Here is an 11,186-nt window from a genome sequence, read left to right as displayed (position 1 = left end):
AGTGTTGTTTGCATATGACATAGCCTTGATTGTATATAAATTCATTAATATTACATTTTATTTTTTCTATATTTTTAAAATACCCCTTTGATAGTGCACACATATATCTCTCACCTTCCATTATAAAATTCAAAAAAATTAGAAAATATACAAATTTTTTCTCTTCTATCTACTACATACAATTTGAAAAAAAAAAAATCTACTAAAATAAGGTAAAGAAGTAAATTCATTATGTATATATTTAAAAGATAAGTATAGAAAGAAGAATAGAAAGATATTATTACTAGCCTTTGGAAACTATATCCACAATGATGATTTTGTTTATCCAAATACAAATTATGGTCTTAATAATGAAGAAGATTTGTACTATTCATATGTAAAATTATAATGATGGATGGATCGCTTTACTAAAAATTTGAGTTGCTTTATCATTTCCCTATATATATATATATATATATATGAATATGAATATTAAATAGATCTAAACTTTTACTAAATTGATCCATCTAATCTAACTATCATAAAAAAAAATAAACTCTAAATTCATTTCTCCATTATTAGATCCACAATCAATAAAAACCAACCACATTCAACATGATTACCCCATTCTTCATCTCAATTGGGTCAATTCATTAAAAACATGGGTCTAATTAACATTTCCCTCTATATTTATATATATATATATATATAGGAAAATGTTAAATCGACCCCACATGTTAAAACCATTGTTACACTCCTGTCTCCGGTGGATGTCGCGCTGCAAAACTGTTAGTTGTGCCCCGACCACAACATCAACTTTTGCATGTAACATGACAAATTTCTTTGGATTGTGTAGAAGGCGTGCTGGCTATTGTCCAGTAGGAATTGAATGTCATGTCGTCAGCTGCAGCAAACGCAACTGCAATCATCAATTAAATAAGGTTTCAAAGTGAATCAGTGAGGAATTCCATGTGGTGCAGTCCAATGCTACTAAGATTTGCCACAATTATGCTTTCACATACAATATTGTTGAAGCACACCACAACTTGCACACGAAGTAGCATTCAAACGGGCCACACAAGAAAAGGGGGGGGGATGGATGTGCACGAGAAGATTTAGTGCGCAAAAAGTCATCAGGAAAAAAAGCTAAAGGTACCTTTTGCGGAGTAAGAACCTTTCTGAGCCCCTTTGTTGCCTTGAGCTAAGCTAGGTCCAGTGTCCGCTGTTGTTGGGGGGCTTCTTCACCAAGGCTCTCTCTGTCATTCACGCCTGGGGTCAGGCAGGCAGGCCATCGCTCCTCTCCCCTGGTTCCTCCCGGTGCCCTACCAACTAGTGTGCTTCTCTTTAGTTATCTGAATTTTGTACAAGTATGTTTTGGTTTTTGCAATTTAGAGTTTCCTCTTTCTTTTTTTCTTTTTTTTGTATAAAAGAGTCGGTCGGAAGACAAGGGTTAGGGTTAGTATTGGAGGATTGAAGGTGGAGAGAAGCTATGGGGGAGGTCTGTGCGAATTGAAGTGAGCATTGAAGAGTGGTGTCGAGGTGAGGTGAGGGTAGTTGGAGGGGCGAGGAGGTATGGAGCAGGGAGAAGGGGATGGAGTGGGTGGGGGAGGTGGGGAAAAGAAGGTTACGAAGTTTTCGTTTTCTGTTGCGAAACCATCGAACCGAAGGCCCCCGCTGCCGCCGAAGGTGAAGGAGAAGGAAGCCGTCGTGGTAGAGTATGTGACAAGCGTGGATGCGGAGGCAGGGATTGTGGTTGCGAATCCTAGGGCGGGTAGTGGCGCCCGTGCGGTGCCGAAGCAGGAGAACTCATGGCGGCCGGAGAAGAGGATGAAGAATATTATGATGGAGAGCGACGCGACGAAGTCGACTGATGAAACATTCATTGTTGAGGAGACGATAGGTGCGGGGCCTAAACCTAACGTGCAATATGGACTTACGGTGATTGAGAGGGTTGAGAATTGGGATGGAGTAGAAGCGTCCGCGCCGGTGAGGCGTGTGTCGTTGAAGGAGATTGAAGATCAGAAGTTAAAGGAGGATTTGGCGAATTTGCCGGAGGAGGCGACGTTGGACCAATACGAAGAGTTGCCAGTTGAGGAGTTTGGGGAAGCGCTGCTGCGGGGAATGGGGTGGGAGAAAGGAAAGCCGATTGGTCGGAACTCCAAGACTATTGTCACAGTGCCGGAGCTTGTCAGAAGGCCAGGGACGTTAGGGCTTGGTGCAGTGCCAGTACCACCGAAAGCAACAGAGAAAAAATATATAAAGCCAGGTGAAACCCGAGAGAAAGGAAGAGCAGAGTATGTGAAGGCAAAGGGTTCAGGGGATATGAGAAGGGAGGAGAATGTTAGATCAGAGGAGCCCCGGGAGAGGAGAAGAGAGGAGAAATCACGGAAGAATGGAAGTGACGAGTACGGTAAGTCCAGAGATTCTCGAGAGACGAGGAGAGACAGAGATCCCAGAGAGAAGACGAGAGATGAGTACAGTAAATCGAAGGATTCGTGGGATCACAGAAGAGAAGAGGAGCCACGGGAACATGGAAGTGAAGAGTACAGGAAGTCGAGAGATTCTCGAAGCCACAGAAGAGACGACCACAGCGATTCGAGTGATTTTGGAGAGAGGAAAAGAGAAGAGCACACGGAGTCAAGGGGCTCTCGAGATAAACGAAGAGAAGAGTACAGTAAAAGAAGTGAACCTCGCGAGAGTAGAAGAGATCACAAGGGAAGCGATCGACGCAGTAGGTAGAAGTAGAACAGTAGGCTGTAACGGCACGGATTGGAGACGTCCGCAACCTGGAAATGCTGAGGGGTTTGTGTTTCTTAGTATTTTTTATTAGGTTTGAGCCATTGGCGACGGGTGTACGAGACGCTGAAGCTCACAATTCTGTTGTTTAGAAAGTTCGGTTGTGGAAAAATGGTCACTCCCGTCTTCATCCTGCGGTTAGGATTCACCCAATCATTTACACATCACATGTGCAACTTGTATACTGATGCAGTGGTTCAACGAACTACATGGATCAACAAAGCTTCGGTACAGTGGGATATGGGTGTACCACGTGCATAGGCAATTCTGGCGAGCTTCATGAAGATGTTTCCAAAGCGATTACAGAAAACGGTAACTTTGTCTTCTGTTTCTGGGTATGTTGACGAGTGTGTTCGAAAGAGATTCGAAGGGGACACGAATGAAATGACATGAACCAGGAGTAGAACAAAGTGTGTAAGCAATCACGTGTGGGAGTAGGAATTGCTTACGAGGGTGTAGTATGATGTTGCAATGATTATTATCAAGCAATGATAATTACACATGGTGAGTTTTGTAAAACAAATATTTTTTGATGAATGCAGAAAAAAAATTCATTACATCAATTATATAATATTATTTGATTAACTTACAAATCAAAACCAATGAGGCAGTATTTTTCATTATGAATCAATCATTTAAACCTCAAATCCCAAACAGAATTAAATCATGTTTAGAACTAATTGTTACACTATTTGAAGAAGAAGTGGAAAAAAAAAAGAAAAAAAAAGGGGGGGGGGTGTAAAATCGACCCCACCTGGTGTTATTTAGACCACACCATCTTAACTAGCAGTGGGTCCCTGTCCCCTATTCTCATCCCCAGTCTGCATCCCTTGTCCCGACCTCCCCAAATGGTTCCAAGATTGTTGGGTTATCAGCATATCACATGTATCATATTCGACAAAAACGTCCACTTGACATGGAGACAAGCATGTAGAGAGAAGTCATGAATGTCAAGTCGGATGTGGCGCTTCCAACACCAGTTTGCAGTTCTGAGGGAAGGCATAGAGGATGCTTGTGCATTGTGTGAGTTAGTTATTATGAGTTTGCAATCTCAGCAATCTTGAGCAAAGAACAAGAGTGCATCTCAAGAAGCACTTCATTCTTGCATCATTCTTAGAGTCCTTTGCAATTGCACATACCAGGTTAAGCAAGGGCTTCCGAGGAGTGACACTACTTCATTTAAAAGGATTCATGCAACATATCTTGAGTACTATGGACTGAACAAGGATTGGAAGCACCTCTTGTGGGCAAATGGAGTCCAATCTCATCAGAAAGGCAGTAAGATTAGGAGGAACTAAGTTTATCTATTATCGAGCTATTGACAAGTGGCCCCTGAGTTTGGTGAATTGCAAACATGGTGGATTCAACCATTTGTCTGCATTCAAGTCTTGGATTTATCCACTGTGAAGGGAATCAGACAATTCCATTGCGAGGTGCAGTTACAAGGGGAGTGTACAGCTTCAAATGAAGATGCTGATAACCAACAGATACCTTGTAAAGCACTTCTCTGATAACCAACAACCTCGGAAGAAAATCACACATACAGTCTGTCATTCAGGGGATCAAACAAGGGATGCAAGCTGAGAATGGAAACGAGGGATTGGAATGGGGAACAGGGACCCACTGCTGGTTATGATGGTGGGGTCGAAATAACGGCAAGTAGGGTCGATTTAACATTTCCCTAAAAATAAAGACATATGTCACTATTAAACTCACAAACTTATGATTGGTATAACAAAATCAACATCCTAGCAAATTATACTTTTATAAGATACATTTTATTTTCAAATTTTTATTCTTATCAAATTGACAAGTATGAATCAACTCAGAAAGAAATTATAAAAGCAGATGACTGTGGTAGTCAAACACTTAAGTTTGTATGTGTGTGTGTGGCATTATGGTATTATTCTTAAGCATTTAGCAGTTCGTAAAAACCCAAGGGTCACAATCACTTCTGCTTGATGGAAGAAGGTCCATCCAAAGGCACTCAACCCCTCGTCCCATGCGACACTGAGCCGATGCGGTGAGAATAGGTATGCACATGGAATACGCCAGAACGTATGTAGAGACCACATAAATACGGTCCAGTCACATGCAGCTTTTGGAAGCATCACTCCCCCATTTCTGCTAGTAGAATTGTCCATCGCCTGCCCCCGCAGACTTTCCTCTCTCGCATTCCTTTGCGGCTCCACCACGTCCACCATCTATTTCTGCAGTAGTCTCGACCATCCTCATTCGCCGCCATTTTTCGTAACATTCGTGTGAGGGAGGTGCGTTCTATTCTGTCGTCTGCCCCTCTACTGCCATTCCAATTGCGGTTCCGAGCCTGTTGTGTCTTGCCCCGAGGTTCACGGCGTTTGATGTCGGAGACGGTGGTTTCATGCGCGTGGTGTCGCGAGGACGGCTTGTGTGTTGTGTTGTCCGAGGTCGAGGTCTACTGTAGCTGTTCTGTGATGTCTGCCTTGCTGAATTGGGACTGGACGTGATGAGACTTGTGTTTTTGTGTGCTTTTCGCTACTGAGTTTGCTGTTTGCGAGTTTGTCAATAGTATGCGAGTGACTTCGGTTTGGTCCTGTGGATATGTCGCTGGAAATTCGTCGTTCGACACTTGGATTTGGGATACCCGTGGACCTAACCTGATGGAGCGTCTCCGGTGGTCGGACACCATTGGGCTCCAATTGGTCGATGAGTGGGTCTGAAAAATCCGGTACGATTCCTGTTGGAAGCGTTCATTTGGATATGTGGAGTGGGGATGAGCTTGGTGGATGCTGGTCTCTCCATCTCCGAACCAGGTTTCTGACTAGCAACGTCGTTGTTGTACGAGGGCCGTTGGCACAGAAACCTGTTGTGTTTTGTTGAAGGTGAACATGAACTGTGTCCGATGTCGGAGTTGATTTTGCGTCATCTGCTGTGGCGGAGGATTCGTGCACAACCTCCGGATTGACTTACAAGAGTTGCTCTGTTTTATGTGTATAGCAGAGGGCAGGAGCTTAGACTGCATGAGTGTCGACAGGGGAGCATCGTGGAGGCGCTTGACAACAACATCGAATGATTCTGGAGTTGAAGGTAAGCCTGCATCCGGACAGATTTCAAGGTGGTGATCATCTTTCTATTTCTTGTTCGATTATCGATTCATGTCATATCTGAGGCTGTGGCAGCAGGTTTTACAAATGAGGATGGTGGGAGACGGGTCAGTGAAAGGCTTCTCGAAGGACACGGTTTCAAAGGACCGTGGCGGGAACTCTTCGACGGCCACAGCCGTGGTTCTGGTGGATTCAGATTCGGATGAAAGTTGCGTTGAGGTTCAAGGCACGAGGGGTACCAAATTGGAGGCGGTTGCGCAGGACCATGTTTTTAGAAGGCATGATCAACGGGTGCTTGACAAGGCATTGTCAGAGCTCGTGGGTTTGTTTCCGAACTCATGCATGGAAGCAGCTGCTGCGGATCTATCAGCACAGTTGAAGCGAACCTCGCCAGAGATGGCTTTGAAGAGGGTCATCAACAGTTACAAAGAGCATGGTGTGCCGGGGCCAGATAGCGTAGCACAAAGTGAACGAAAATCTGGTATGACGAGTTCTAGGTGTTGGAGTGAGACCGTGTTAGATTAAACGGTTGGACCTGAAATGAAGGACCTGTTTGTCACTTCTGTGGAGTCCAGTCGTCATGCTCATGGCATTTCGCTTTGTACGGGACATGCTTACTCTGTGGACGGAATTTTTCACATGTCGCGCACACAGTGAGGAAAAAAGGCGGTGTACACTGTGAGGTGGACTTTCATCACACACGCTCTGTCTCGGCATTATATTAAACCATGGATAGCGCAGTTGGACGTGGCAGGATTGCAAGACGAGGGGAGCGCTTAGGACAGCCTCAGCTGGGAGTACGAGCTGGTGAAGCGCATCGAAGTCATGAGCCTCACCTCCCCTGCGCTTGTATTGAGCGAGAGAGGGAGTCTGTTCTGAATGTTTTGAAGGACGGTGCGCGAAATGCCACTGGTGCATTGAATGCGGACGTGGAACTTGAGAAGGGGACCCACAAGGACGCCGACGAGAGCGATGTATCCGGGAACATCGAGTGTGGGTGTTGCTTTTCAGAATATAGATTCGAGGAAATGGTTCAGGTGAATGTGCTTCGCAAGCCCTGTCCACGGTGCATACCTGGCACATTGTGGTTATGTTTTCTGTGTGTTGTGTGCGATCCAATGTATGGTCGCCTCACGATTCCGACTCCAGGACTGAATTTACGGATATGGAGTATGGTGCAGTGCGCAGAGGGACACCTTTTTTGCTTCACCTGCTTGCGGCGGAGGGTGGAGGAGTCAACTTTTGGAGGATCTCAGGCGTGCAGTTCTCTTGCCTGCATGGATACGAGTGGCTGTGAAGAGTACTTTCCTTGGTCTGAGGTGAGACGAGCTTCACGCAGGAGGAGTTCGGCTCTCTAGAGGGACGCAAATTGGCAGCTTTGGGAAGGGATTGAGAAGGCACATGAGATCATACTGGAAAAACGGATAGCTGTTATGCTAAGTGTGCTTTTTTCTTATTCCCCGAATTGGAATTGACCTACGACACTTGTATGTCTTTCAGGTGAAACGAGCCTTGCCTTCTGATGTGTTCGCCAAGTACGAGCAACGTCAAGCTGAGGACGCAGTCGTGCAGGCGAAACTAACAGGATTGGTGAGTCTGCACCCCCATGTTGCGTCTACCTCCTTGTGAGTTGGTTTGTGTCATTCTGCGTACTGTGTACTTTTTATCACGATCGCTGTTTGTTTGTCTGAAATTTGACATGAGCTGTTGTCAATGGTTATGCACAGGTGTATTGCCCATTTTGTAACATGCCGTGGGAAGTGGATCCAGGCTTGCGAGTCCTGAAGTGTGCGAATGAGCGTTGTCAGAAAGTAAGATGAGAATGGAAATGGGTGGACCCACTCGGAATGAGATGTTATCTTTGTCTTCTTGAATGGCGTCACTCGGAAAATATACCATCAGGTTCAGTGATGGTGAAGGGGTGCAATTGCACAGCTAGAAAAGGTGGAAGTTTACGGTTTGCAAATAAGTATTATCTGTAACGGCTCGCATTTCGTTGTGAAGCAGGCATCATGCGTCAATTGCAGAGAGCCTAGCCACATTCCATTACGGTGTGAAGAAGTTGAAAGGGTATGTGGACGGACAACGTCTTTAGAGGTTTGAAGTTGGTTGTGGCGATTGAGGTCGAAGGAGATGTTGAGAAAGTCGTGACTTTCTGCGAGGATTGTCATTCTTTAGAATCAGATGTAGAGACCCGATGAATGTTGAATAGTGTGTGAAAGATGCTTGGGTGGCTGTTGTGATGGGTAATTTTCACTGCATGATTTTAGCATCTGGATGTATCATTGGTGTTGGTACCAAGGGCTCGCGAGCTTGTGTGAGTGTGTTTTTCTCCTCACCGACGCAGTGCAAAGACTGCGGTGTTCCAGATGTTTGGACGTTGGTGATGAGAAATGGAGTATTGACGAGTGGTTTTTTCTGGGTGCAAAACAATGCAGGACTCTGAGACGTCGTTGAGGAGGACCATAGAAGAGGTGACTAGATTTTGACTCGCTTGGATGTCTTCGTGACTCGTAGATTCCCTGAAAGTATCATGGTGCTTGGGAGCGCGGATAGTGTACATGAGGAAAGTATGTGAACTATTTTGAGGCGGGGCATACAAGGGAAGTAATTACCATCGTCTGCACGAATGGAGGTGTTAACCCAGTGACTTTGTGTGTGACCGGTGCTGCAGCGTATGACGGAAGCCCTGATACGAGAATGCTCGGCCTGCAAAGCTGCGTTGTTGAAAAGCGGCGGCTGCAACAAGGTGCGTGAAAGTTAAGCGAGACGTGGGTGTGTTATTAATGATGGATAAGTCAGAGAAGCTTCTGAAAGTATTTAGGTTTCTGGAATATGTAAGTGTTGAAGGTGGTTATGTTTGATTTTCTTTGCTATTCTTCTGATGTGAAATTTGAACAAGTAGAGTTATCAGCATTCCACTCTAGTATCATGAAGAGTTCTTTGGGTTTTTAAGTCTATTTGTTACTTTCACTATTGGCTCTTTATGTTCATTGACGGAGGTACTTGTGTGTAGTTTATTTTTTAGGTTACATGTAGGTGTGGCCAAACCATGTGCTATTTGTGCCGGCAGCCCATTTCTCCCAATTATTCACACTTCTGCCAAGTACTTTCTCAACGTATTTATTTTTCGTCTTCTTTTGTGTGTGATTTGTTCTTTTTTGCTGCGCTGTGGTGGGTTTTTAGACTTGACTTGTCTTGGCTTGACTTGATTGCTTGTCTCTCGCTTACTTGAAACGTTTCTTTGCTAGCAAATTCTTGGTTTTTTGTATGCTTCTCAATAAGAGCCTTAAGTTCTTTTGAAGGTACATGCAGGGATGTGAAAGGGGGTTTAGTTGCAGGTTGCTTGAATTATATTGACTTCATTGTTTTGGAAGCGTGTCAGCATGTACTTTATTTCAGGTGCAAATAATTTCGTGGATTTGGTTGTAGCATGCAGGGGCTCGTAAAGGTGACTGCAACATCTGTAAGAAATGTAGTCTCTGGGAAATGGTGCGCAAAGAGGATCGTACCTTTCAGACCTTTGACATTCTATTGTGTGTGTGTGCTTACTGGATGCTATTTGCCATTCGTGTTAGGAATAGTAACAAATTCATACCAGGTTTTCAACAAATTCAGTGTTTTCTTTAAGAGTTACTATATATTTGTGGATTTCTCCATGCCAATGGGTATTGATCCGTGTTGCTTTACAGGAAGAAGAGGATGAGATTGTAAAATCAGCGAGAGAGGCAGCAATGAATGAGTTGATACTGAATGATCAGAACCTCCTCAAGCGGACGATAGGTCCAACACTGGAAAATGCACATCAGAAGAAACACAGGCCTCCACCTCGACCTCCTGCTGGTCTGTTTCGACCTCCACCTCCAGAGCACTACAACCGAGTGGCCCAAGCCATGGTTCATGTATCAGTCGCAGAACAGAAAACATAGATCGACCAGTTTTACGTTCCCAAGCACCTACTGATTTGATAATTGATGTGGAGGTTAGATCTTGCGCATACTTTGTGCTTACGTATGGGGATTTAGATCAATCGTAGAGTGTTAAACCAGTAATTGCAATGTATATAAGTCGGGTTTTCAAAAGTACATGAACCTTAGATGTCATTTTCTTACTGTGAATGCATTCCATGCAGTCAACCATTGATAAATGCATATTTTGTGAACGTTTTACATTGTGAAATTGTAAAATTTCAACATTCTTGGACTTTGGAGACGAGAGAAATTAGAAATGTTGACTTTGTTATGCTACAAGTGATACTAATTCAAAGTTGAAATTTGAATTGTGATAATTTGGAATTTGTATCAAAGGTGTTGGTCTATAAATTAAATTTTTATGTATTAAAACATTGACTATTTTAAATTTCTATCATAACATTATATATGAAAATGAATTTCAGTTAAATTTTATTGTTTTTTGAATTCGAACTAATAGAGAGCATGTATCTTGTTATTTTTTATCAACCACTTTTGAAATCTAAGTCAAATTTTAGAGCAGTTTGTATCTATCATTCAACAAATTAGTTGGTATGTCATTATAAAACCAATTAATTTGTTGAATTAGTTGGTGTACCATTATAAGTTTTATTTTATTGGAAGTCTATTTGACTTCAATCTTAATTCCTTCAAGGTTATAGATTGATTCTTAGTTTTCTTCAAATACACAAAATCATTCCTATATTGTAGCTCAATTGTCTTAAATATTGTTCTTACTTAATTTTATTGAGATTTTTTTTTTTGAAAAATATGTTTCACATTCAATTAAAATTTAGACATTTAATTTTTTTTTAATTTTATTCTTGTTAATTTTTAATTATCTTCTTTAATATTTAAAAAAAAAAATCCTAATGGTGATTCTAAAAATTGTTCTAAAACTACATTGAAACTAATTTAGAAACTTAGAAGTTTGCCAAATAAAAATAGTAGTTATTTCTTTATTCAAACCTTCTATTTTTAAAAAAATATATAAAAAAATTATAACCAATAATTTTTTTGAAAATCCGAATAATTTATTTTAGATGTCTTTTGATTTTTTTTGAATTTATTTAATTTATTTCAATTTAATATATTTTTATTTATACTATATTAAAAAAAATATTTTTTTTTATTTTTTATTCTAAAATCTGTAATAACTAAATCCGCTCAACCATGTGCTCTTAATTGAGCTTCATCAATTAAAATAATGTCTTTTGCTAATGTAATAAAAGAAATTGACATTGTCTTGCATTAGAGTAGAGTAAGGTAGCACTTCTTGAGCTTCTTGAAATGTTTAATGGCTACCTTTTTAGCCACTAGATTCTTATCCACATACAAATATTTAAATGATCTTCTT

At 42.1% G+C, this 11,186-nt stretch overlaps 2 protein-coding genes across 21 annotated transcripts; both read left to right on the top strand.

Annotated features, from left to right (window-relative positions):
- Positions 1–1,193: 1,193 nt before the first annotated feature.
- LOC112291111 (uncharacterized) lies at positions 1,194–3,338 on the top strand. Its single transcript, XM_024538556.3, has one exon. The coding sequence runs from the start codon at positions 1,552–1,554 to the stop codon at positions 2,716–2,718; it is 1,167 nt and encodes a 388-aa protein (XP_024394324.1). The 5' UTR covers positions 1,194–1,551; the 3' UTR covers positions 2,719–3,338.
- A 1,567-nt stretch (positions 3,339–4,905) lies between these two features.
- On the top strand, positions 4,906–10,061 carry LOC112291870 (uncharacterized). 20 transcript variants are annotated; one of them, XR_016503446.1, is made up of 13 exons: positions 4,906–5,045; positions 5,755–5,841; positions 5,937–6,339; positions 6,600–6,895; positions 7,040–7,177; positions 7,359–7,448; positions 7,586–7,669; positions 7,866–7,928; positions 8,297–8,332; positions 8,533–8,607; positions 8,875–8,964; positions 9,291–9,350; positions 9,551–10,061. XR_016503446.1 is itself a non-coding variant. In XM_024539887.3 (13 exons), exons 2-13 carry the CDS (start codon positions 5,824–5,826, stop codon positions 9,785–9,787), a joined length of 1,587 nt encoding a protein of 528 aa, XP_024395655.1. In that variant the 5' UTR covers positions 4,909–5,045; positions 5,755–5,823; the 3' UTR covers positions 9,788–10,061. The 20 variants fall into 20 exon arrangements, 14 of the variants coding, with proteins under 14 accessions (XP_024395655.1, XP_024395672.1, XP_090107383.1 ...); XM_024539887.3 differs by having other exon boundaries at positions 4,909–5,045; positions 7,863–7,928; positions 8,887–8,977; positions 9,298–9,350; XM_024539904.3 differs by having other exon boundaries at positions 4,969–5,045; positions 5,752–5,841; positions 7,863–7,928; positions 8,887–8,977; positions 9,298–9,350.
- The last annotated feature ends 1,125 nt before the right edge of the window (positions 10,062–11,186 follow it).

Source organism: Physcomitrium patens, chromosome 1 (assembly GCF_059467195.1).
Source record: "Physcomitrium patens ecotype Gransden chromosome 1, ASM5946719v1, whole genome shotgun sequence".
Taxonomy (NCBI): domain Eukaryota; kingdom Viridiplantae; phylum Streptophyta; class Bryopsida; order Funariales; family Funariaceae; genus Physcomitrium; species Physcomitrium patens.
This window is presented reverse-complemented; position numbering and strand designations above follow the sequence as displayed.